Genomic DNA, 26678 nt, shown 5'->3' with positions numbered 1-26678 from the left:
TTGTGAAAAGACTCTTCCCCTACGCACTTAATATATGCAGGCGCTTCCATCATCTTCCCACCCTGGAAAGGCCTCTTGATCCTACCTTTGACAGGTGTAGTTTTGCATGCAAAATGTTTGTAAATATTCACAAAATTCTGAGATTGGGGCTATATACTGCATTTTGCAGTCACTGCTCCCCGTCACACTCCTTCCACAGCCCCAGTTCTAAACGAATGACTGTGAAAAACCCACCATTCTGGCAGATTTTCTGCCGTCATATAAAGATCCTGGTTTAAAAAAAATCTGACTCACAGGGGCAAATTTAAGAGGCACTAGCGCCACTTTAGCGCTGCCATAGCATCATTTTTTTTACGCTAAGGTGCCGCTAAAGTGGCATTTACCCTGCGCCATATTTACAGAGTGGTGCAACGCATGCATTGTGCCACTTTGTAAACCCTTGTGCCACAAAATGCCTGCGCCAGGCATAATATATGCAAGGGGGACGTTCCTCCGTTGGGGGGAGCCGAAACAATGGTGCAAGGAAATCTAAGAGATTTCCTTGTGCCATATGTTGAGCACTTTTAATGCCTGCTCACAAAATGTTGGCACTACTCCTGCAGAGTACATCAATAGCGTAAAAAAAAAAAAATGCTATTGCCCCCTACCCTGTGCCATGGTGTGCCGTATATTTAATACGATGCACATATGGTGGCGGTTGGGGGTGCTAAGGGTCGCAAGGAAAGTGGCGCTGCACTAGGTGCTGTGCCACTTTTCTGAAATCTGCCCCATAATTCTGTGAAGCAGCACATGGGGATTCGAACCACAAGAGGCTTAAACATTTTTGCACTGATACACTGCGCTTAAGTGCCCAAAAAGGAATGTGGGAGTCAAAGAGAAAGTGAAAAGATTGGCTAGTCAAACATGGATACCTTGGTAGAGACTGCCTTCTTTTGGGCATGTATGGGATGCTTACAAATACATAGATGTCTGCTTTCATTTTCTGCATGTGTCTGAGTGTTTTAGAACGTGTAATATTTTTCATGATATAAATTACGTGACAATTACTCTCTAATTTTAGGGACCCTCTGGCTCACCCGGATTCCCAGGAAACCCAGGTCTTCCTGTATGTATAAATTTGGTGTTTTAAGTTTACATGCCACGTGATCACTGTAATATACTTTAACACAATACGTATTTCATTTTTTCTCACAGGGCATCCCTGGTCTCGATGGTCCAGCCGGCCCACCTGGCATCCCTGGTTGCAATGGCACAAAGGTAAATTGAAAGGAATCCGGATTGACCAATATTAATATCCCGGCAGGTATAAAAACTTAAGCAAAGCACTTAAAGCCAGGACTGTTTTACCTTATTAGTACATACTTTAGGCAGTGTATAAGAAGAAAGCACTTTAAAAAAGTGCCTCATGCTGCACAAACCCTGTCGCTGCTGGGCCTTCCCCCCAGTGCTGAGCATGTTTTTTGGCTGTCTGGGGTAGTTCACGCTTAGGCCTCTGTACCTTTTTGTCAACAAAAGGTATCCATGCCAACTTGTCATCCTTTTTTTTCAACACCCTGAGGATTTTAAAGATGCCCAGGGTATGTGGATTCCTCTGGAGGGGACCGAGAAATTAGCCAAAATGCAGCTATTGTTTGTTTGATTTTGGGGAAAAATGGGAAAAAAGTGCTGCACAAGAAAGCGTCTTTTCTTCCATGCAGATAACACCAATGAAGGGATTGCAGGGCTAAAATCACAATTTTTCCAGTTTTCAGGAACAGGCAGACTTGAAACAGAAAACCACATTTTTCAAAACACAGTTTTGGCATTTTACTGGGACAAAGTCAATTTTTCTTATTTTCTGTAGTTTCTATCTCCTTCCTGTTAATGGTAGAAATTGGTATGAAAATAATGGTGGATCCTTGAAAGCTATACATTTCCGAAAAGTAACAACATTTTGAATTCAGAAAGGGGTCATTTGTGTAGATTCTTTAAGGTTTTTCCAAAGAAAGTAACAGTTGAAATAAAAACAAATGGAATTGAGTTAAAAAGAGCCATGTCTACGTTTTCATCTGTAACTTCTTCTTTCTATGGCAGATTCTCAAAAGCCATATACCGTTACATCCACTAGAGCCTTCTGGTTGAGGGGATATATAGTGCTTGTAGGTTCACCAAGAACCCTAGGTACCCAGAGCAACAAACTGAGCTGCACCTTGCAGTGGTTTTTCATTGTGTACCAGGTATACAGTAATTACTTTGGTGAAATATGAAGAGTGAAAAATAGGTATCAAGAAACCTATGTATTTCCAAAATGGGCACAAGATATGGAGTTTGGAAGCAGTGGGTATTTGCACATCTTTGACTTTGGAGTTACCTATACCAGCATGTGAATTAGAGAGCATTTCTCAAAATGACTTCTTGCTTACACACTGTCTTACATTTGGAAGGCACAAATTCAGTGCAAGACAATTGGTAATAACACGTGTTCTACTATTTTATGTTCCTCTAAGTCTCCAGATGAAAATGGTACCTCACCTGTGTGGATAGGCCTAGTGCGCACAACAGGAAACAGCCCAAAATGCAACATGGGTACATCATATTCTTCTATGCAAAATTGATCCATTTTTTGCAAAGTGGGTATCTATAGGCCTCAGCTGGCACCTAGGGAAATCTAGCAAACCTATACATTTTTAAACTAGACACCTAGGGAAATCAAGGGCAGGGTAACCTGTGTGGCTCTCACCAGGTTGTTTCATCCAGAATCCCTTTAAAACCTAAAACTTTGACAAAAAAAACAACATTCTCCTCAAATTTCTGTGATGGAAACTTCTGGAATCTGCACAGAGCTGCACGCCCAGCATTCTCGTAAGTCTTCTGATGAAAATGGTACCTCACTTGTGTGGGTAGGCTTAGTGCTTGCAATAGGAAACGGCCCAAAACCCAATATGGATACATCAAAATTTTCCATGCTAAACTGACCAGTTTTTTGCAAAGTGGGGTTTTTGAGTCCTTTTTCAGCTGGCACCTAGGGAAGCCTAGCAAACCTGTACAATTTAGAAAACTAGACACCCAGGGGCATCCAGGATGGGGTGTCGTGTGTGGCTCTCACAAGGTTCTGTTACCCAGAATCTCATGCACACCTCAAAATTTGTCTAAAAAACATGTTTACCTCACATTTATGTGATGGAATTTTAGGAGAGCCACAAATTTCCTAATATCCAGCATTTCCCCAGGTCTCCTGATAAAAATGCTACCTCACTTGTGTAGGTTGGCCAAGTGCCCATGACAGCGAAGAGCCCAAAATGTATTGTGGACACATCAAAATTATCTATCATGAAACAACATATTTTTGCAAGGGGGGCACCTGCCTTTTTGGTTCTGGGCTTGGCGGCCACCCAGTGAAACTTACCAAACACAGACATTTCTGAAAACTACACACCCGGGGGAGGCCAGGGAGGTGTAGCTTGCATGGATCCCCCAACGTTTTCTTACCTAGAATACCATGCAAAACTCAAATTTAGCAAAAAAAAACCAATAACGTTTTCCTCACATTTCTGTGTGGGATCTCCATGCTGGTACAAATTTCCTACCACCCAGCATCCCCCCTCGCCTCCCGATAAAAGTGATATCTCACCTGTGTAGATGATTCAAGTGCCTGCGACAAGGAACGGCCAAAAACCTGTAGAAATTGAGGGGGGACCAAAGTGGGTCCAAAAGGACACTTTTTTCATATGTTTTTATGCTGACTCTGCTTTGGGCACCCACACAAGTGAGTCTGAGTTTCTATCAGTACAGATGGGGCAATGCTGGGTGATAGGAACTTTGTGGATTCCTGTGGATTCTGGACGCTTCCATTACAGAAATGTAGGGAAAATGTGTGATTTCAGGCAAAGTTGGAGATTTGCAGGGCATTGTGAGTAAGAACATGGTGTGGGGTGCATGTGAAGCACACCACCATGGACTCCCCCAGATGTTTAATTTTCAGAAGTATCCGGGTCTGGTAGGTTTTCCCAGTTGGCAGCGTACCCAAATCCAAAAAGTGCAGCCTCTCACATTGCAAGTGGGATGATATTGAGGGAGCATAACCATGCCCATGGTTGTGGTCAACCCCCACCCCTCTATTTAAAAAAAAACGCTTCCCTGGTGTCTAGTGGACGTAAGAATCCCAATCTGCCCCAGCGGTGGGGGGGCAGAAAGGCTGTGCCCATTTTTTTGTGGGGGTTGGGGCATTGCCATGCCCATTCTGGGCAACCCCTACTCCTACGATACCCCCCCAAAAAAATCCTTGGTGACTAGTGGGGGCAGAAAAACCTCAGATTTTTTGGGGGGAGGGCTGGGGGCATCGCAATGCCCATTCTGGGAAGCTCCTGCCTCGCTATGAATAAAGAAAATCCCTGGTGCCTAGTGGGCTTTCTACCCCCGAGGAGACTGACTGGGGCCTATTGTCCTCATCTGCCTCCCCGGGGGCAGGAAGACTTTGCTGATTTGGGAGGGGGGGGGTTTGAGTGGGGGCATTGCAGTGCCCGTTCTGGGCAACCCTCACCCCTAGATGAATAAAAAAAAATCCCTGGTGGCTAGTGGGCTTTCTGCCCCCCAGAGGGCAGATCGGGGTTTTTGTCCCCATCTGCCACCTGGCAGAAAGACTGTGCTGTTTTTTGAGAGGGGTAGGGGCATTGCCCCACCCCTATATATATATATAAAAAATAAATTCCTGGTTCCTAGTGCGCTTTCTGCCCCACCACCCTGAGGGGCGGTGTATTGGGGGCTAATTCCCAGAGGGGCAGAAAGACTGAATATGCCCAAACTATTAAGGGGGAGGGAAAGGCGCTCCCCTCCCACCCCCCCCCCGGTGTCAAGTGAGTGGATCCCTGTTTGGGGATTGCAGTCTTTGCTAATCCCCAAGCAGGGATCCACTAGGGAGATTCTCCCCTTTCCAATGGTAGCTCTCCCATCTGCCTCCGTGCTCGGGGGACTGAGATAGCTTCCTGAGCACCAAGGCAGTGAAATGAGCCGATTGGCTCATTTCATTTTCGGTTTCAGTGAAATTACATCAGCGCACTGATTGTCATTTAACTGAAACAAAAAATCAGCCTCAGGAGATGGGGCTTTTCCCCATCTCCAAAGGCGGTTTCTTTCAGAAGGCAATCCCTCTGGTACCCGCACCAGAGAGATTTCCAGTACCATGTGCACGGACGGTCAGGAGCCGTCCTACACCCATGAGCACTGTAGCATCAGATGGCTCCTGGCTGTCGGATGCATAGAAGGGGTTAATGAACCCTGACTGCTCATTAAAATAAGTCAGACAGGCCATGTTAAAAAGGACTAATGTTCTAGTTCCTTAAAGGTTTATTCACGTAATATGTGCAGGCCTTTGTAGAATCTTAAAACATGGCAACCATAAAAACAACTGTTCACTATGAAGGTGAAGTTGACTGGGAAAAAGAAAAGAAAGAAGTGTTTTTCACACTGTATGTCCTCTGTCGTGACAGGGCCAAATTGAATTTCAGTTATGTTGTTAAAAGGGGCCTTCCTGTGAAAAGAATAAAACTTGTCCCAATCATACACAATCAACAATCATCAACAATAAGGGGTTAGAATCCCTTAATGAGCACTTCAAATGGGAATATATAGAAAAGGAGTTATTCACTATCCTCGAGCACTTGCTTCCTACTGAGATGTGCTGGTGTACTCACCCATGATAAGTATCAGATCTCTGTTGTGAAGTGCAAGTACTCTCCTTATAAAATTATCCATATAAGCACTCTTCTTGATGTGCATACAGAGCTCGTGGCACATAGGGGGTCATTCCGACCCTGGCGGTAAAAACCGCCAGGGCCGGGGACCGCGGATGCACCGCCAACAGGCTGGCGGTGCATCCTTGGGCATTGTACCGCCGCGGTCAGAAACGGGAAACCGGCGGTGCCCCGCCGGTTTCCCGCCGCCCTAGGGAATCCTCCATGGCGGTGCTGCAGGCAGCGCCGCCATGGGGATTCCGACCCCCTTACCGCCAGCCTGGCGGTTTTGACCACCAGAACCTGGCTGGCGGTAACGGGTGTCGTGGGGCCCCCTAACAGGGCTCCACCAAGATTTTCAGTGTCTGCCCAGCAGACACTGAAAATCGCGACGTGTGCAACTGCACCCGTTGCACCCCTTCCACTCCGCCGGCTCCATTCGGAGCCGGCATCCTCATGGAAGGGGGTTTCCCGCTGGGCTGGCGGGCGGCCTTCTGGCGGTCACCCGCCAGCCCAGCGGGAAACTCAGAATTACCGCGGCGGTCTTTTGACCGCGCAGCGGTATTCTGACGGCGGGACTTTGGCGGGCGGCCTCTGCCGCCCGCCAAAGTCAGAATGACCCCCATAGTCTTCTAGGTGAATTGGTGACCTGGTTTGATGTAAACAGAATTTTGTGTCGGAAGTTGTACTGTGAATAAAATCTTGGCCTTTTCCATACTGCCCCATCTACCTGCTCGTGTCAAGAGGAGTCCTCTGTTTGTCTGTTCAGATGAGTATAGGACTTCCTTTAAAAGCATGAATAGAAGGCTTTTTGTGCCAGACATTTGAAGTTTGGGTCACTACACGTGGGCTGTTAAAGACCATTAATTCCATTTATTCCAACACGTAGGTAGCAATAAAATTAGGACTCTATGAAATTGGGACTGTATCAAAGGATTTTTGAACGCATCCATAATAACAGAACCTTGAAACGGGTGTGTTTTGGCACCACCGCATTTCAGCCCTTACACTGTCAACATGGGGTAGGCCCGGTGGGGAGGGGGACTGAGAGTTGGATCACAAAAACCTTTAGGCCAAAGTTGGGTAATCAATTTCTCCAATTAATACAATATGCCAATGATGCAGTAATATTAGATCACATGCAGGTAGACGTATTACCAAAACTACAGAAATAAATTACATGTTAACATGATCAAAAACACAAATTGTAATATTTGGCTAATGCAACAAGATTGAGGAAAATGGCAGCTTAGTTCAGAAAAAATGAAGTCTAATTACAAGTATATATGTGTGTAGCTCAGTGATACTTGTAGGTTTTGATATCACCCAGCAGTGCTGAGCAACAGTGGCCTTATTTTTGCACTTAGGAGACATTATTTAAAAACGTCTTAGTCTCACAGCCACACCAATTTAGATGGTCATTCACATGAAACTGTTACCTTGATTAACCAATGGTCGTGCATTCGACCAGAAGGTATGTCCAAATTATTTGATCAGTTGTAATGTGTAGGATTGAAAAGAGGTTTTGGGTTTCCCTAGACTACTACGCAATCACAAATTAGGCTGAAATTAATTCCTCTGAGACATGAGGCCGCATCACATAAAGTGAACAACGACAGTCCAAATTTTAGACAGGTTTTTGCCACAGTTTTGGGCTGACCGGTGTGTTAAATACTGAGGTAAGCGGTTGTTTGCTACTGGAACTTTAAAAGAATGTGCAGCTTTTTGACTGAAAATGTAGCAGCATTTATTGACATATCTAGTGTAAACAACAGAACAGCACAAAGACATACAAAAAAACAAAATAACAACACAACAATACAACAAAATATAAGATGGCATAACACAATAAAACAATCAAAATAGATGGCAAAACAACTATAGTACAACTCAGCATACACAATGCAGTAATGCAGCACAGAATCAGAGTAGCAAAAGAAACGATACAATACATTAAAATCAGAACAAAATGCAATACAATAAATATGCATAGACATCCTGGTTCCACGTTATCACCGCAACATACCCAGTATAATAATAGAGTGATAAAGGTATTTGGAAACCTTACTTACCACCATAGTCATTACTGCCAATGGGTTTTAGCTAATCGTACCAGGTTTGGCAAATTTTTCACCATCGAAAATCTAGAAATGCGTGTTTAAGTCTTATTGTGCAAAGGAGTGCAAAAATGTATTTATCAAGATATACTATATTCAGAATTAGATTTTCCACTTACAAATTTGGCGATTTAGAAGGGACTGAAGTCTTTTTTGTAACAAGACTGTCAATTAAGACTTTGCGCCAGCACTAAGGAGTTTCTTTTGCAACTATTTTGTTTTTTTTCAGAGGTGTACTTTTGAAAAGGAGTTACTGGTTAGTCAGTTGGCCATTCAGGTGCGCATTTGCAGCTGTAATGGTGTAATGTATTTACTTTAAACAGTGGTAACATGCAGGGTTAGAGCAGTCACTGTTTATTTGTACAGAGAAAGGGTGTTAAATTCAATATCTTAAGCTGTTACTTTTAAACAGTTTATAAATCATGCATTACTTTTTGTATTTTGTTTGAATATAATTTGCATTTTACTTCATTGAATATTGATGTCTGCCTGCCTGTCGTTTTCAGGGGGAGCGAGGTCCTCTTGGCCCCCCGGGGTTATTTGGATCACCTGGAAATTTGGTAAGCTGACTTTTCATAGTAATACGGAACTTTAAGATTTTCCTCTTAAGACCTCTGCATCATTGTACAATCTTAACACATTTGGGGTTCCTATTAGAACTCTGAGCATCTCTGTATTCTGGCATTTGAAATGCGTTAGACATATCTCCAGCCTTTCGGCAAACTGTGCTTGTGCACATTACCTACTCTGTGGTTACGGTGAAACTATAGCATGGGTCTCATCCTCCTAGGCTTATCCTGGACACTGTTAAGATAAAGTATATTTTATTGACTAGTCAGTAATGCTACCTAGACATAATGTGGTACCACACCTCCTTATCTTCTACTAATATAACCAGCTCTAAAATGTTCTTCTGGCGCTAGAACACCCACTGGTTCTAGACAGCGAAGTATTTGTCTGCCAAATTTAACATTTATTATTACAGTTGTATGCTGCTGTGAGAAATTATCTTTTAGAAATCATGCAAATTAAAGCATAATGTTCTTTTCACAGGGACCACCAGGACTTCCCGGAGCAAAGGTAAGTGTGACAGTTCAAAGCCTGCTGCAAATACACATCTGCAACACATATTTTGGAAATAGGATCAATCCCCAGATTATGGAACTCACCTTGCTATACCTTTCATTTGCTTTGCCTGTTTTTGCAGATGTATAAGAAGTCACAAATGGGTATCAGATTAAGTGCATAATTTAGAGATCGTCTAAAACATGGTTTAAGATTTATCTACAAATACAGATGTTACATTTTACACTAGGGGACAGACAGAAATCACAACCAAATACACCTTTTCCAGTCGTCCTCCGAGTAGCAGGCAATGACCACCAGTTTGCAGATACCAGATAGACCAGAAATGTAAATTATTTCATGAGAAAAGTTGGATTTCTGTAAACGCATCCAAAGTTTTATTTGTAGCTTCTCTGAATTTTTGAAGTGTTTGGAGAGCATTTTGAAATAACCCAGAGTATGATTTTGGGGAAAACTTAAAATAATGAAAGCTAGCAAAAAAGCAGGAACAGCCTTCTAAAATCAGTTGAGTGCAAACATTTTGACAAGTGCCAGATTTACTAATGACTTGCATTGTCTTTACATTACACACAGCAGTGCAAGGCAATGCAAGCCCTTAAGCGGGAATGCCACCTTGGCTGGCTCTGCGTGGTTTAGTAAATTTAAGGTAATGCAAGGTAGTGTGTTTCACAGCCTTGCGTGACCTTGCAGCATGGAGGAGTCCAATGGGTGGAGAGTGGGCAGTCCCACACATTCACCTATGGATGTTGGTGAATTCCCAGATTTGAAGAGTCAAAATGATACCCCTCCTAGACCCAGGCGTAACATGGAGAAATATCTTTGTGATGCATTCAGCATACAGTGCACCAGCATAGGGAGGCGGCAGGAATGTGCCACATCTTTATAAATATGGCACATTTCTGACATCTCCCTATTATTCAACACAACACAACAAGTTGCCTTGCTGCGTTGCGTGAAATGTTAGTAAATCTGACCCACTGTGTTGCTTGATGCAGCCTCTTGAAGCCGAGATTGACAGGAAATCTGAAATGGAGCACAGCAAAGGCTAGAAGGCAGAGTGGGACCACCAGGTCTGGACAATCTGTGCACCTCATTGAGTGCACCAATCTTCATAATCTCTTTTTGGACTCTATCTTCACTTTTCACAAGACGGAGAAAGAGCGACGAGTTTGTACAAATGTAAAGGAACTTGTGAATGAGTGAGAAAAACTTCATAGCATGCATTTTAGACCAAGCTGTGTCCTGGTGCTGCACCTTCTTTACAGAGAGGACTGAGAAGGTGGCTGGTTCTTGGGAAAAATAAGTTACATTGATAAAGTTATCACATGCAGAAAGTAATTCTGCTTACAGTAATCCATATTGTTCCCTGGGGCAGAGGAACATTCAGTAGAGAGGGGAACGTATTGGCAGCATCGTGTTAATCCTCAATGGAGTAATAAAAACCTGCTTTGTAAATTCTGATTAATGATGAAGATATTAATGCCTGGATAATAATTGACTGTGCAGGCAACTTGACTGAAGTTGTACCTCTGTGATAGAGACTGATGATCGGCCTATTGGATAGAGGACTAACCTTTTAACTGAAGGGTCACAGGTGTGTGGTCACAGGTTAAAAGTTCAGCTTTTCACCCATTTGCCTCAATTTAGGCAACAGAAAACATCATCTCGGTGGCTGGAGACCGCTGAGTGTAGCAATAGAAGGTCTCATACTTTATACACTGGGAAAAGGACTATCAGAGCAAGAGCAAAATGGTAGATTAATGGGTTAATTGATTACAATACTAGTTGATAGTAGAAAACAACAATCTGTGGTGAAGTCTGTTTCCCAGTGGCTGTCGTTTTCAGGGTCACCTCGAAATACGAGAATTATTTTTCGGAAAAAAATACAACTGGCAATGTTCCGAGCCTAACAATAGTTGGCAGGTGTGTGTAAAACATTTAAACCTACAAGAATTTAGACAGCCAACCATTTGTTTCAGGTAAGTAAAAATGTCTGTACTCCAGCTTGATCTTGCACATGTTCATCAACAATTGTTTTGCTCTTGTTTCTTCTTTTAGGGAGACCCAGGTGATATCATAGGGCTATTACCATCCGGCATGCTGAAGGGAGAGCAAGGGTTTCCTGGAATTCCTGGATCACCGGTAGGGAAGAAATTTAATTTGTTTTCTCAATATTGGTTACCACTGCATTAACCTTTTATTTGACACAGTTTATCATCAGAAGCCTCTTTTACCTTCCCACGGTTTTTGTTAAGTCTTCCCTGTCAGAACTGGGAAGCCCATTCCCACATTGTGGTATCTGGGAGGGTACTGGAGTCCCACAACTATGCTTATGCTAGCAGGAGCCACACTGCATTAAAACGTGTTAAGGTTATTTGGACTGGCATGGTTCATGCATGGCGATTGATCAAAATTTCAGGGGTAATGGAAGTGAGATTACACACATATTCATCTCCGTTGGTTTCCTGGGTCTGAACGAGGTCTAGCTTGCATTTTAAGCCCCGATATAAACTAAGAACAGGCTGCTGCAGTGAAAACAAAAACAAAGAATACAGTTGTTTTCTGGATACGATGTATCCATGAGCTAAATAATTTAATAAGTGATGATTTTTTTAGACATAAAATAGTCTAAAGAGTTTAATAGGTGATGATTTTTTGAGATATAAAATTGTCTCTCGTGCACTCCATAGGAGGTGAAATGATACATAAAGCAGCCAATATGATGAGGTGAGCTCGAGCTACTGCTCTGGGTGGAGCCAAGTCCTCTCCTTGCATAATTTAAATAACTGGCAACTTTAGATAATGCAGACAGTTGTGTTGTTCAGGCAGGCCAAAAAAGTACAGAAAATTAACATGGTTCTTTGAGCCTTATTTTCATTCTGTTGCTTCCACTGCCTTCACGGCCCCATATTATCGGTGTAGAAATGGAAGTGGAAAGTGTATTCAGAGGTGGCATTTGCTGCCTCTAGTAACTCCTAACTGACAACTATGATGTGTCCACACTTCATAGCCCTAAGATGCCCTGTGGGCTCACCTACATGTTCCAGGATTAGGGTCCCAAAAGGTAAGAGCCGAGGGTGTTCCTCAGTATGTCTCACACTGCCATGTGGACAGGTATGCCAGTGTAGAGATAGGGTTACAAGTATGAAAGCAAAGGCTGAAAGAAGGTCTCAACGTCCATATGTTTGCAATGTGGGATTTTGACTAAGACACCCTATCCCCAGAACGTATTTTAGCGTGGTTGCTCTCTCCTGTTAGACACAGTCTCTAAGCAAGACAGCCCTACAGTTTAGGAAGATGGAGATTCCGGGATTAATGTGTGGCATGAGAAAAACCATCTCCATTACTGCACTGTATCATGTTACAGAAACTAAAGAGCCTTTTTCTACCAGGTAGTTTCAAGTAGAGTAATAAATAAGGGCTGGGACCCAAAGTTTGCTTAAGATCTGCCGTTGACACTGCTAAATGTTGCTTAGTACCAAAACTGCATAGAATTGATTTACTCTCATGTTTCTTTATTCCACCATCCTACTTTTCCTGTCTATTTATCTCACTCATGTCAGATTTCCCGTTTCTCACTTTCTCACTGTTCTCCCAACTTTCTCTTCCATCTTTTTTTCCTCTTATTTCTTCTTTCTCTCTATCTGTTGCTCTGGGTTAAAGTCTGATGATGAAAAATAAGTCACAGTCCCCAAAAATGAGTACCGGTGCCCACCACCAGCACAAAGTAAGCACTGGCTTTTATTGTTATCGTTTTACTACCACGAAATGGTTCTCACACGTTATATTCATTTCTGTGTTTCACAACATGCTGCCTTTTCAACCCAGTCTTTCCTTAAAGAGACTGGATCTTTAGCGAACTTATTTGTAACTCCAGGCCAAACTAAGTCACAAGGATGTCAGATCTTTTCACATATTCTTTCATTTGCATTACTGGTGCAAGGTTGGAGATGTCTGGAGTGTCTTTGAGATGTTCATGCACCAACAGAATACCAAAAGAATTGCTTAAAAACATCTTAAAGAATTTCAAAGATATCTCAGTCCATCACAGATCCGCTTCAGATCAGATTTCAGTGAATAATGGTACTGCTCTAGATTGTTCCATCCGTTTTCTAAATCTCATCCATTGAATCTTGAAAGCTGTGTATGGTTTGATTTTTCAAAAATATTTTCTCCTTTCCTGGTAAACAGGGATCTCCAGGACTACCAGGATTACAGGGACCCATTGGACCACCTGGGCCAATAGGACTTGTGGTAAGAAAACACATGTACAATGTTGCCATGATTCATGAACTCCAATCAATCAGTGGTACCCATTATACATTCCATTAACCATTTAGGGAAAAGCTAATGGATGAATTGGTGGAATTAATCATGAACTGTGGCGTATCCCAGGGTAGGGTGCATTCCATTGTTTTCCCCAACTGTGGAGAAATAGAAAGACAAGTCATATGAAATTAATCCTTGGTCCACTAAAAAGGGGCAGTCCAGCTTGACCTGCTAAGCCACATTTCCTCTGAACAGGAAGGCAAGTAACCACGGCTTAGCACACGCCTTTCTAGTGAAATGCAGCTTAAGTGTCTATGGAATAGCCAGCGATAGGGTCAACATCTAGGAATGCTCGGGCCAGCAAGGCTTCCATCCAGGAAAGACTCACTGGGCAAACAATCCATGGCTAAGTGAAGCATAATCACTGCCATTGCTCTGGAAAGCATTCCAGTGCACACGTTTTGCTCTCCATGCCAATGCAGAGAGGTACCAACCATTTTCTAATCAGTCTAGGGCCGTCCCAAAAAAGACAAGAAGCTCACTTGGTCAATTGCTGAGGTTAACACAATTACTCAATCCATCACTTTTTGTTTATTATCAAGGAGACCTGACTGAAGCCACTTATCTTAAAACAAGACTTAAGTTACTTTCGACAAGGTACTCTCTTCACTATAATCACGTTAATTCTACTCCCTTATTTTGGTGTCAGAACCTTTCTTGACCCGTAAAGGTAACACATAGGTCCTTGATAGAAAACTCCGATTGATTACTGATTTTTCCAAAAATGTGTTATTTGCAGCCATAGAGATCTCAATTGATTAGCAAAGGAAGGTATAATATAAGAGGGTTATTAAATATGTGTACATTCATTAGTGGAACCTATTGAATCTCATGGGCATGAATGTTGACCATATGTGGTTCAGAAGGTCAACTTCGTCATTTCTCTTTCTTGACTTGCTTACAGAGTAGCTGCTTTTTTAGCACTGAATGATGCAGAGGAGATGTAGGGCCGTATTTATACTCCGTTTGCGCCGAATTTGTGTCGTTTTTTTCGACGCAAATTCGACGCTAAACTAACGCCAACTAACGCCATATTTATACTATGGCGTTAGAGGCGTATAGCGCCAAAGTTCCCGGAATGTGCGTCATTTTTTAGCGTGAACCCCTTCCTTGCGTTAATGATATGCAAGGGAGGCGTTCCCGTCTAAAAAATGACTCCCAGGCCTTTACGTGGTATTTATACTCCCGGGCAAAAGAGACGCCCGGGAGTGGGCGTGGCTAAAAACGGCGCATTTGCGCCGCTTTTTAACGCCTGGGTCAGGCATGGCGTTAAGGGACAAGTGGGCTCAAAATGAGCCCAGAGTGCCCTCCCCTGCCCCCAGGGACTCCCCCTGCCACCCTTGCCCACCCCAGGAGGACACCCAAGGCTGGAGGGACCCACCCCAGGGACATTCAGGTAAGTTCAGGTAAGTATTTTTTTATTTTTTTTTTGTGGCATAGGGGGGCCTGATTTGTGCCCCCCTACATGCCACTATGCCCAATGACCATGCCCAGGGGACAGAAGTCCCCTGGGCATGGCCATTGGGCAAGGGGGCATGACTCCTATCTTTACAATGATAGGAGTCATGTTGATGGGGGATGGGCGTCGAAAATAAATGGCGCAAGTCGGGTTACGACGATTTTTTCGACGTAACCTGACTTGCCCCATTTTAAGACGCCCATACGCCATTTTCCCCCTACGCCGGCGCTGTCTGGTCTACGTGGTTTTTTCCCACGCAAACCAGGCAGCGCCAGTCTGATTGCGCCGTCTAACGCCATTCCATAAATACGGCGCCCGCATGGCGCTTCAGAATGGCGTTAGACGGCGCAAAATTTTTTGACGCTAAACTGCGTTAGCGCAGTTTAGCGTCAAAAAGTATAAATATGGGCCGTAATGTTTTATACAGTAGAAACTAACATATCTTCCTGGGTTACTTTCTGTTCAAATTAATATAACATCTAAGGAACAAACGTGTGTGTGTTCTGTGTGTGTGTGTGTGTGTGTGTATGTGTGTGTGCGCACACAAATGTATTTGTTTGTGTTTAAAGCAAAGACCAATACTTATCTGTCTGATCAGTATTTAATCCTAACACAAGGGTAGAAGCACCACTGAAAGGCCCATATTTATACTTTTTTTTGCGCCACGTTTGCGTCACTTTTTGACGCAAAAGTGCTGCAAATTTACAAAACACAATTGTATTTTGTAAGTTAGCGCCACCTTTGCGTAAAAAAATAACGCAAACGCGGCGCAAAAAAAGTATGAATATGGGCCAAAGTCTGTGTTATCTGTCTATCACATAGCAGGAACTACTGTATTTACTAAACCACATTTACTCAGTAAATGAGACAGAAGTAGAAAATTATGCAAATATTATGAAATTTGTCAAATTCCAATAATGCTGGGATATTCTGCTCATAAAAACATGATGGAAATATGTTAGATTTATTGATTCCATAAACAGTCAATTGGCTTGATAGCAGAGCCTTATAGATTTCGTAGGATTTAGAATATGGACCTTTTTAGACCAAAAGCAAGTAATACCCTTAATTAGTTTGGAACATTTGAAAACATTGCAACTTTTTTTATAGAAGTATGGCTTCCAAAATTATTTGGCTCTTTGGCTTGAACCTTTTTTGACCTCATTCCCGCCGAAATGGATATTCATTAACATATCCACATATGCCTTATTTGTGTTTTAGCAAGGCCATGAAGCCCTTCCTTACTTGAATTCTATGACTCACACACTTCATGGGTGCCTTTTGGTCTTCCGAAGGCTCACTGCTGTTAGCTATGTCCGCTATTAGTGTTAATTCCTTTAAAGGTTACTGACAACCGTTCTAATAAAATGTCATCTTTTACAGGGCTTACCGGGCAAACCCGGACCACCAGGACCTAAGGTAACAATCTTCCGAAAAACTATAAACTTGTCCCTAAAGACCTTTGAGTGCACATATTGGTGGACCAATGTGCACATTCGAAGCAGTGCTGATGATTATTTTATTTATATTTCCAGGGTTCTATGGGATTGGGTTTTCAAGGACGAAAGGGAGATAAAGTAAGTTGAAGTCAAATATGCACAATTATGTTTTTCATGTTAAAGAGCACTCAACTGTGCAAAACGTATGCAGTGTTAGCTGAAAGAACTGAATACACATTTAAAATTCATGGGTTTCGTTGGAGAACTTAAATTGCTTTAAGTCCCAGTGTTTCACCTGCTGTGTTTACATCTTGTTGTTGACATAATCATGAACAGCAATGGGCAAACTGCAAAGGAGGGCAGTGCATATGTGCACGCCTGTTCGGCGACTGAATGGGCAAATAAGCATTGCGTGATAGCTGTTTGGCCTTTAGTTGACCCTAAGTAAGCACTTTTCTCTTTTTGGTGGGTAGCTTTGTGCTGAGTTGAGTGCAAAGTTTAAGTCCTCCCACATATTAAGCTATGCTTCCTGCTGGGTGGCTGTTGGGTTTGGGAATGTTCTTTTTAAGCCTGTTATTCTAAGACACCTAAACTGGTTCTAGTGAAACATTTTGCCTTGGTGAAATCAAATGTTGCAGTGATCCACAGGAAGTCTACAGCTGGCTGAATTGCATGTCATCTGAAAGATGTTCCTGAAGATACCTTCTGCCCATCAATAGCAGGTGCTGTGCTAAAGACTTTTGTGTTCCAGGAGCAAGTAATCTCTTCATTAGTGCACTATTTGCTCACAAGCAGGATCAGTTGAGACCTAATCCAAATAAATATTGCACTTCTCTACTCCTAAGAGTTATTTAGCTCTATTGAGTGCTTTGTAGATATAATTCTAGATACTTGTGAAGAGCTGAGACTGCCTATCCCATTTGCCCAATCTCAAGACACGTGTTGGCATGAAACAGGGGAAGAGACACATAATTATAAATCTATGTTAATTGACATTTGATACCAACACATGAGTTTGAGATACATAGGAAAGTCATGAATAGTGCACTAGAAGTGTTAATGGCCACAGGAACATGGTAGAGTGAAGCATCAGGCCCAGACTGTTTGTTTGCTGTGCTACCCGTCCATGCAGTCATTTGGTTGTATTGGTCCTTGGGATGGCGGAGTGATTACTTTGATTTTTATGTGAAAAGGTCAATTTCGTTAGCAATGATTTATGCCACATGTGAATTTTGAACATAGAACACTGAAATATCGATTCTCAGCCTTTGAGTTAGTGACAACTTGGCTTATTTATCCACCTTTTAAGCAGATAACTAATCCCAAAATATTCTGTTACATCTTTGCTGGCTTATTGTTTTGCATAGCTAGGATCCGTTATTTTGTGTGGCTTTATTCTGTTGTATGGTGATCAATAGAACAAACTCCACTCAATGGGAACCCTTTTGAAGTAAAGAGTTAAAAAACACTTCACTCTATGAAACTCATCCGAAAGGCTGAATCCCGGAAGACAATTTATTTAATCTAGGTGTTGTACCCAACAGGTTAGAACAGTGATACTCAAAGTACGGCCCGGGGGCCGCTTGCGGCCCTCCTGACCTAGTCAACAGAAGCAATGTATTGTCTTATGAAGTATTTTTTGTGAGATCTAAGAACAAAAATGTGGTTTACATAGTAGAAGGTTGCTGCATTTAATAAACAAAATCCTCTCTTCATGCCATCAGCAAGTTGGTCTAACTTGGATTACCGCCTACCTTGGACTTAAAAGCGGTAAAAGGCAATGGCACACTTGAACTGATACAGCTTCCTCACATATGGAGTCGGGCCTGTTCACACTTGGCCAATGTCAGTACTTTTGTTCCTATTATCCAATTTTTTATTAACAAAACCTTTGAAAGGTCTTGTGTAAAATTGCCTTGGGAAGATATTGTGGCAGGAATGCTAAAGGAGTCTACTTAAAGCCTGACAATTTCCGAAAACCTTGGAACTGTCATAATTTGACAAGGAGTCTCTACAGTCTTGCTGATAATGGGAGTGAAATAATCACGGGCTTCGTTTCTAGATAGCATTATCCTCCCTTGTATTTTGTCAGGCAATAGTCTATTGCATTTTTGGGAAGATAACCTGTCTTTTCACAATAAAATATTGTTGGCATTCATCAGCTATAATGGGATTTAGATTTTGGCGGGTGGGATATCCGTCACCGTGGTGATTGAGTAACATGTATGCCACGTTCTAAATCAGGCCCTATGTCTCTTTGGGTTCCATGTTGTCACATAACTAATTTACTACTTATTGAGGCAATGCTTTGTCATGTCGTGTGATCTGCTGATATCTTTTCAATCTTAATATGATACCTAATTTTATCATGGAACCAGCATGGTTTAAAGGGGTTTTGTTCATCTAGGCCAAGTTTTGTGCACAGGTTAGCTGGCTGCTGCTCATTGGCAGCAAAACAGAGATGAATGTCCTTGTTCTGAAATTAGGATTATCCAAGCTGAACAGTCAGACTCCTCTTCCATTAAGGGCAAACGTACATATTCAACAAAAACAAAACTTGGGACACATTTTTTTTTGCTGGTCCCTCACATTGTCTCTATTGTCAGTAATTAGTTATTAGTGATATAAAGCTTTTTCAAGTGAACACATGGTCACCTCAAGGTTAGCCTCTGGAATGCATGTATTTTGGGCTTTCCTCGTCTATACGTTATAGACTCTACATCGCGCACAACAATGTGGTCATGATTGTGTGGATCTAAAAAATGTATTGTGTCTCCTTTTCTAAACAAATCTAATTATCTTCAGCATTCTAACCAAAGATTTAGTTAAAGATTGCATGTCTGGCAAATAAAGAACACTTCCTTTGGTCGACGGGTTGTCAGGTCACTGTGGCAACCATTCCATCTGCCTGAGCTACATTTGAGACTGCTGCTAAGACTAGAGTTCCATGCAGAATGGGTGAGAACTGTTCACTGAAAGTATTTCCATCAACGTGGAGGACACTTTTGCAAAATCTCTCAGTACAATCTGACCCCCTAAGTCAATGCAACATGGTGGAGCCCGGCAGCATTTTTTGTGTTTCCAATAACACACTTCCATAAGTAAAAGAGAGGCTGGAAAATAAAAAACAATGTCTCAGGGGAGCTGTAAGCAACTACCCCATCCACGGAGGACGGTGGGGGACACTAATGATGTTTCCTGCTCTGTGACCACCATGCTGTATATGTGAATCTAAAGTAATGTCATAATATTAAAGTAACTGCCACTTACCTGTGACAATAATTTTATAGGCTAAAATCTATTATTGATTCCTATGAAAAGCACACAGGCATCATTGGGGTTGCAGACACAGAGTAAGGTTAAGCAAAAACACTGTTTACATAGGGTTCCATTTAAATATGGTGCTAATACGTAAGGCCCTTTGGAGCACCAGCGGACCTTAGAGAGGGGTCTTAATACAGGTTTACCCATGGGGTAAAAGACTCAATTTCGGAATTTTAGAATGACAAGTAAACCTTCCTAATCCATCCCTCATATGGCTACACTATTTACACCATATATGTCCGGTTGGTCATCTCCTGGTGAGCCACATTATTAACTTTAAGCTAGTCTTGAACATATTTTGATAACCAACACCCCAAAATCGTTCTGGATAGTAAATAGTTTGTGCTCATACCCATTTGCAAAAACATAGGGCTTTAATTAGAGTTTGTCTGATGTGTTGCATGATCACAAACTTGACAGATAATAATTCCATCTTAATACATGTGCATTATACCCTATGGCACTTGTAATACGTTGCATGGGATGGGATAGCTGTCACATTTGTAATGGAGTCATATGGTTGTGAAACTCTTAATCACACTTTTTAAACATCCATTTTTCATATTCTTTTAACAGGGAAACCCTGGTATTCAAGGACCTCCTGGTAAGGATGGAGGTTTACCAGTGGACGGGCCAGGAACCAGTTTTGAAAAGGTAAGACAATGCTCAGCACATTTTGAGCAAATATTTTGTAAAGTAATTAAATGAAATAGATAATATCTTCTATCTTTATTCTTATTAAAATCTTACATTTACTCTAGATGAGTAAGATTAGATCGTCCTAAATTTATAGTTCACAACTAAGGCCTTTTCGCTTTTAGAGAGAACATAAATACAATTTTCCTACTTCAGATCATGCGGCAGAAGGTTATGACAGCTGAACAGATTTCTTTGATTTTGCTAATTCTTAGACTGCCTATAGCAGGCTGCGTGCTTAGTGACAAGACTGCTTATCATTAATTTACAAAACTATCTAGTTTGCGATCTGAAATTATTTGAGAATCATCTTTGGTGGACAGCACTCTTACATCATGCAAATATATAAAAAGGTAGAGAAACCGAAAGCGAGTTAAACACAATGGCTGATTTAATTACCTTTATTATGTTGTATTACTTGCAGGTAGACCCCCTTACCACTAGTTTTTCTCTTTCTCATCACAGTACTCACCTTTGAGGAGTCCCTTCTTTCTCGACAGGAAACTTGCTGCTAATTTCTAAATATGTGCTGACCCATTATCACAAAAAAAATACTTTGACTCACCACTTCTTCGTAACGGCAGAACTTGGAGATCTGTTTCTCAATGGTCAGACAAGATACCTGTTAGAAATGGGGTTTCTGGTTGGCAAGGGTATGCACCTAAGCCAGGCAGTACCCACCCACTCTAGTCAGGGCAAGGGAGTTACACGTCCAAGATAACCCCTGCTCACCCCCTTGGTAGCTTGGCACGAGCAGTCAGGCCTAACCCGGAGGCAATGTGTAAAGCGTTTGCACAACACACACAACACATGTGACCCAAAATGTACACCACAAAGTAAACACAACACTGAGCTATGGAAAAATAAAGTGTATTGCACAAAACATAATTAGACCAACATTACACGTCAGTAATATCCTGCTGCCTTAGCAGTTGTCAGAACGTTACACAAGTTACTAATACTCTGCAGGATTCTGCAACATAAGTAGTCAGGAATCACAGTAAATAATTACATGCACTTGTCATAGAAAATATCATAAGGGCCTATATCAGGAACATTACAACATTATATGGCAAGTCATGAGCAAATAAACATACATTAGCCTAGCATGCCCATAATAGGAACATATAGTCAATATATATTATTATAAAAGCAAACCTGGAGCATACCACCCTCCCAGTGTCCCCACAAGTACCTTATTTTCATGGGACTGGGCACTCCTAGTGCCTGGAAGAGGAACATGGGGCCCCTGGCGCTCCTATGCGTGAAACGGGGGCCAAGTGGTGCTCCTGGGGGAGAGGGGAGGTTGGCACCCTCTCTGATGTTTATAACGGGCCCCTCCTGGGGCCCGCAATCTCGGGGGGCCTCCCCAGGGCCCTTACTAGCCCTCCAACAAAGGTGAAGGGGCCAGGCAAGCCCAAGCAACACCAAGGGCCTAAAGACTAACAAGCGGGGCCCCTGGCAAGGCTCCTGCCCCACCAACGAGCATCAGGAAGAATGGAGACGAGGCTGCAGCCCTGCTCTCCTCTCGGGGTCTGCAATAATCCTGTGGGCTCCTAAATGCCCAAAGCTTGTTGGGGCATCTGCAGCCCTAAGGCAGTAGCCGGGGGGAAAGGAACTCCCTCTCTGCCCCGTGCCCTGCAATACTGGAGGCAGCCGCCCTTGTCCTCAGTGCGGCTGCTTGTCTAAAGAGGGGAGAGGCCGCCACCTCTTTCAATGCACTGTGCTCCTCTCTGGAGCCGATCGGGAGCCTACTGGGTCACAGGGGTGATGTCCTTGGCAACAGGGGGCCGGCATGTGCCCCGGGGGCACCGCCCAGATTGCCGGGTCCCCGGGGGCACTGGGAGGAGCACGCCGGCTCCTCTCTTTGTTGTCAGAGTGCCCTGGGGCACAAAACACAGCATGTCCGACCTGCATTGGTGATTAAGGATGCCTGGGCCGCGGCGGTGATCACAGCAGCCAGGAAAGCGTTTTGTAGGTGCAGAAGGCATAAACAAGCGCCTGGGTTGTGGCGGTGATCTCTGGCAACCAGAAAGTGCGCAGGATGCGCAAAGGAGCCCAAAGAAGCTCTCTCCTAGGTGCTTCTCAGTTCCCAGCAGCACTCCTCATGCTGAAGTAATTTACAGGGGTCAGGGGCCACAACACCATGCATCTGGAGACACAAATAAAGAAGGGGCACAGGGCTGGCGAACCTAGCTACAGGCCAGCGCAAAAAGTGGATGCAAGCAGTGGCAGTTCCTCCTAGTGACCAGGCAGGTCACAGGTCAGCACAGCAGCAGCAGTCTAAAGTGGTCCTGGTGAGTCTTCTCAACAGCGTCCTGTGTCCAGTTCCAGGTATGTTTTCTGGAGTCCCAAGAATGTCTAAATTGTGGGGAAAATTCCCCTGTACTAAATTTGCAGTGTCTCTTACAATGAGGGGTGGGGTTCCAACCAGTTACAACTGGTTCTGGGAGTGCCCCTTCTCTCCTCCAGCACAGGCTCCAAACATCAGTGGGGGGTAAACAACCCTATTGTGCGAGGCCAGGGCACAGCCTTTACAAATACAGGTGTGCCCCGCCTCTCCCTTCTCTCAGCCCAGGAAGGCTATACAATATGTAGATGCACCTCTGTGTCACCTCCGCCCTCCATGTGTTCAGGCTGTCTGAAAAGTATGCACAAACCCCCAACTGTCAGTCTGCCCAGACGTGATTTGGAGGCAAGCGGCAAAAACACCAGAGTCATAAGCACAGATAAATGTGCACTTTCTAGAAGTGGCATTTCTGTAATAGTAATAAAAAATACACCTACACCAGTAAGCAGCATTTCTTATCACTATCACAACCATACCAAACATGCCTACGCTACCCCTCATAAATCAGACAATACCCCTTACACATAAGGCAGGGTATTTCTAATGCAATCCTATGAGAAGGCAGCACTCACAGTAGTGAGACACCAAGTTAGGCTGTTTGTCACTACCAGGACAGGCCACGCAACCTGGCACATGTCCTGCCTTCTACATACGTGGCACGCTGCCCATAGGGCTAGCTAGAGCGTACCTTAGGGGTGAGTTACATGTAGTAAAAGGGGAGTTATAAGCCTGGCAAGTAAATTTAGATGCCAGGTCCCTGTGGCAGAAAACTGCGCACAAGGGACCTGCGATAGCTGGCCTGAGATACGTTTGAATGACTACTTCAGTGGGTGACACAAGCAGAGCTGCAGGCCCACTAGTAGCATCTAATTTACAGGCCCTGGGCATAGGGGTACCACTTTACAAGGGACGTATAGGTAAATTAAATATGCCAATTAGGTATAAGCCAATCATACCAATTTTACAAGGGAGAGCACATGCACTTTAGCACTGAAAAAGTGCTCAGAGTCATAACATCAGCCAACAAAGGTCAGAAAAATAAGGAGGCAAAAGGCAAAAAGTCTGGGGAATGACCCTGTAAAAGGCCCAGGTCCAACAATACCCCTAAATTCTCTTATGATGTGTACTTGTAGCAGTACCCACTATAAAGACCTTTGCCAGTAAACCTTTCTTTATTTTCTCATTGTTTAACCACACACACATTTTCTTGTTCTTGCCCCCTAGAATAGTCATTCTTCCTTAATCCTTTAAATGAAACTGCGTATCTTCCATTCCTTTAGTAATGCTGCTGAAGCGGGATTCTTTATACCTTAATCTTTAGGTGTAATCAATAAATAACCCCTGCCACTACTCTTATGGACCTTTGTTCATTGACAAGAAGATTTCAAAATGAACAAACATCTACATCAATCTAGTGAAATGTTAATTCACTAATTCCTTTTAGTAGAGTCAATAAAGATAATTCTATGTGAGTTAAGGGTTTTATTTTCAATTCTTTTAATATGTAATAATTTATTCAGGAAAATTTCGGGGGTCATTCCGACCCTGGCGGTCAAAGACCGCCAGGGCCGCGAATGACTGAAGCACCGCCAACAGGCTGGCGGTGCTTCCCTGCCCATTCTGATCTCGGCGGTAAAGCCGCGGTCAGAAAACCAGGTCCGGCGGTTTCCCGCCGGATTTCCCCCGGCTGGCCGAATCCGCCATGGCGGCGCATGGGGATTCTGACCCCCTTACCGCCAGTCTGTTTCTGGCGGTTTACACCAACAGGAAGAGGCTGGCGGTAACGGGTGTCTAGGGGCCCCCTAACAGGGCCCCAGCCTGCTTTTCACTGTCTGCCTAGCAGACAGTGAAAATCGCGACGGGTGCAACTGCACCCGTCGCACACCTGCAACACTGACGGATCCATTCGGAGCCGGCTTCAGTGTTGCAGGCCCCCTTCCCGCTGGGCCGGCGGGCGCTAACATTGTTAGCGCCCGCCGGCCCAGCGGGAAGGTTGGAATGGCTGCAGCGGTCTTTTGACCGCGGAGCGGCCAAATGGCGGCAACCGCCGCCCGCCGGGGTCAGAATGACCCCCTTAGTCTTTTAAGCATCAGAATCAAAAATGAACATATTTAAATTGATATTTCAATATAAGGTAAAATACGATATTAGTACAAATTACAGTCACTATTGTAATAATACAGCAAGCGTGTTCCATGAAGGAAATTCCTCAATCTAAATTAAATTGAAATGAGAATTAGGAATAAGGTGTCAGTTCAGACACCCAATAAAGAGTATTACAGCCAGAGGACCACGACTGTATGCTCATTGCTGAACGCTTCGCTACAGCTGCTTATGCAGACTTCAGGCCTTTGCTCAGGTATAGGCGATGATGTCTTCCCAGGTGACCTGAAGGGCAGAACTAGAGTTTAACATGCAGTGCTCTATTATAGCCCACGTAGGAAGCAGTCCACTGACTTTAGTGACAATATGGTAGCGTTATTTCTATGCTTCACTCTCCTTGTCACAATTCTAATCTTGTCATGCTGTATCGTCATGGTTATCGCAGAACATGTTTTGCTATCTAAGAAGCAGTCGCTTCATTAAAACATTATTGAAACATATACTGCCTCTGTTTGTCATTGTGTATGTGAGACTAATATAACTGAGAGAAAACGGATGAGACCTGAGTTACCACAATTTCCTTGAGGAGTCAATGATATCATGTGCTCGGCTTCCCAATCATCCCTGCTTTTGGGTAGAGATGAGGCACTGCTAGTTAGCCAGAGCAAAACCCGGATTAGGGCAACAGGTGTCACCTGAAGTGGGTTTAGATTGTCACAAATCAGGCCCCCCCTATGCCACAAAAAAATAAAAAATAAATACTTACTGGAACTTACCTTAATGTCCCTGGGATGGGTCCCTCCAGCCTTGGGTGTCCTCCTGGGGTGGGCAAGGGTGACAGGGGGTGTCCCTGGGGGCATGGGAGGGCACCTCTGGGCTCCTTCCGAGCCCACAGGTCCCTTAACGCCTGCCTTTTGCAGGCGCTAAAAAACGGCGCAAAAGCGGCCGTATGTCATTTTTTTTGACCCGCCCACTCCCGGGCGTGAATTTTGCCCGGGAGTGTAAATACGGCGCACATGCCTCGGAGTCAATTTTTTAGACGGGAACGCCTACCTTGCATATCATTAACGCAAAGTAGGTGTCCACGCTAAAAAATTACGCAAACTCCATGGACTTTGGCGCTAGACGCGTCTAACGCCAAAGTATAAATATGGAGTTAGTTTTGCGTCGGAATTGCGTCCAAAAAAACGACGCAATTCCGGCGCAAACAGAGTATAAATATGCCCCTAAGCGTGTCCAAGATACCCCACCCCAAGACCCTGAGAAGTAGGAGTAAAGTTACCCTACTACCCCAGAAAGACACAATAGTCGTGATAGGGGATTCTGCAAGAACCACAAGCACCAGCAAAACACTGAAGACGGATTCCTGGACCTTAGGACCTGTAAAGGAAGGGGACCAAGTCCAAGAGTCACGAAAGTGTCCAGGGGGGGGGGCAGGAGCCCACTAAACCCCGGATGAAGGTGCAAAAGGGCTGCCTCCGGGTGTAAGAAGCCAAAGATTCTGCTACAACAAAAAGGGCTAGGAACTTCTCCTTTGGATGAAAGATGTCCCACGGCGTGCTGGAGGTTTCAGAAGTATTTCCAGGCAGAAATACCACAAAAAAAGCCTTGCTAGCTGCAAGAGTCACGGTTGAGGATTTTGGGTGCTGCTGGGGACCAAGAAGGACCAGGATATCGCCCCTTGGAGGAGGAGACAGAGGGGGTGCTCAGCAACTCAGAGAGCCCCCACAGAAGCAGGCAGCACCTGCAGAAGTACCGGAGCAGGCACTTAGAAGATCTGAGGACAGTGGTCGACTCAGAGTCACAAAGGAGGGTCCCACAACGTTGGAGTCCAACTCATCGAGTTGGACAATGCAGGACGGAGTGCTGGGGACCCAGGCTAGGCTGTGCACAAAGGAATCCTTGAAGAAGTCCACAGAAGCCAGAGCAGCTGCAAATCACACAGTACACAGGTTTGCTGTCTGGCGTGGGGAGGCAAGGGCCTACCTCCACCAACTTTGGACAGAAGGGCCACTGGACTGTGGGAGACACTTGGACCCAGCTCCTGTGTTCCAGGGACCACGCTCG

General features: G+C 43.8%; 1 protein-coding gene across 1 annotated transcript in view; it reads left to right on the top strand.

Annotated features, from left to right (window-relative positions):
- Window positions 1–26678, top strand: part of COL4A1 (collagen type IV alpha 1 chain) — a 521418-nt gene that overhangs the window by 215471 nt on the left and 279269 nt on the right. The window contains exons 5-13 of the mRNA XM_069205109.1: window positions 1061–1105; window positions 1195–1257; window positions 8332–8385; window positions 8879–8905; window positions 10970–11053; window positions 13103–13165; window positions 16083–16118; window positions 16235–16276; window positions 20039–20116. Of these exons, the coding sequence (XP_069061210.1) occupies window positions 1061–1105; window positions 1195–1257; window positions 8332–8385; window positions 8879–8905; window positions 10970–11053; window positions 13103–13165; window positions 16083–16118; window positions 16235–16276; window positions 20039–20116 (492 nt within the window). The remainder of the gene's footprint in view (window positions 1–1060; window positions 1106–1194; window positions 1258–8331; window positions 8386–8878; window positions 8906–10969; window positions 11054–13102; window positions 13166–16082; window positions 16119–16234; window positions 16277–20038; window positions 20117–26678) is intronic.

The sequence above is a fragment of the Pleurodeles waltl genome, chromosome 8 (genome assembly GCF_031143425.1).
Source record: "Pleurodeles waltl isolate 20211129_DDA chromosome 8, aPleWal1.hap1.20221129, whole genome shotgun sequence".
NCBI lineage: Eukaryota > Metazoa > Chordata > Amphibia > Caudata > Salamandridae > Pleurodeles > Pleurodeles waltl.
This window is presented reverse-complemented; position numbering and strand designations above follow the sequence as displayed.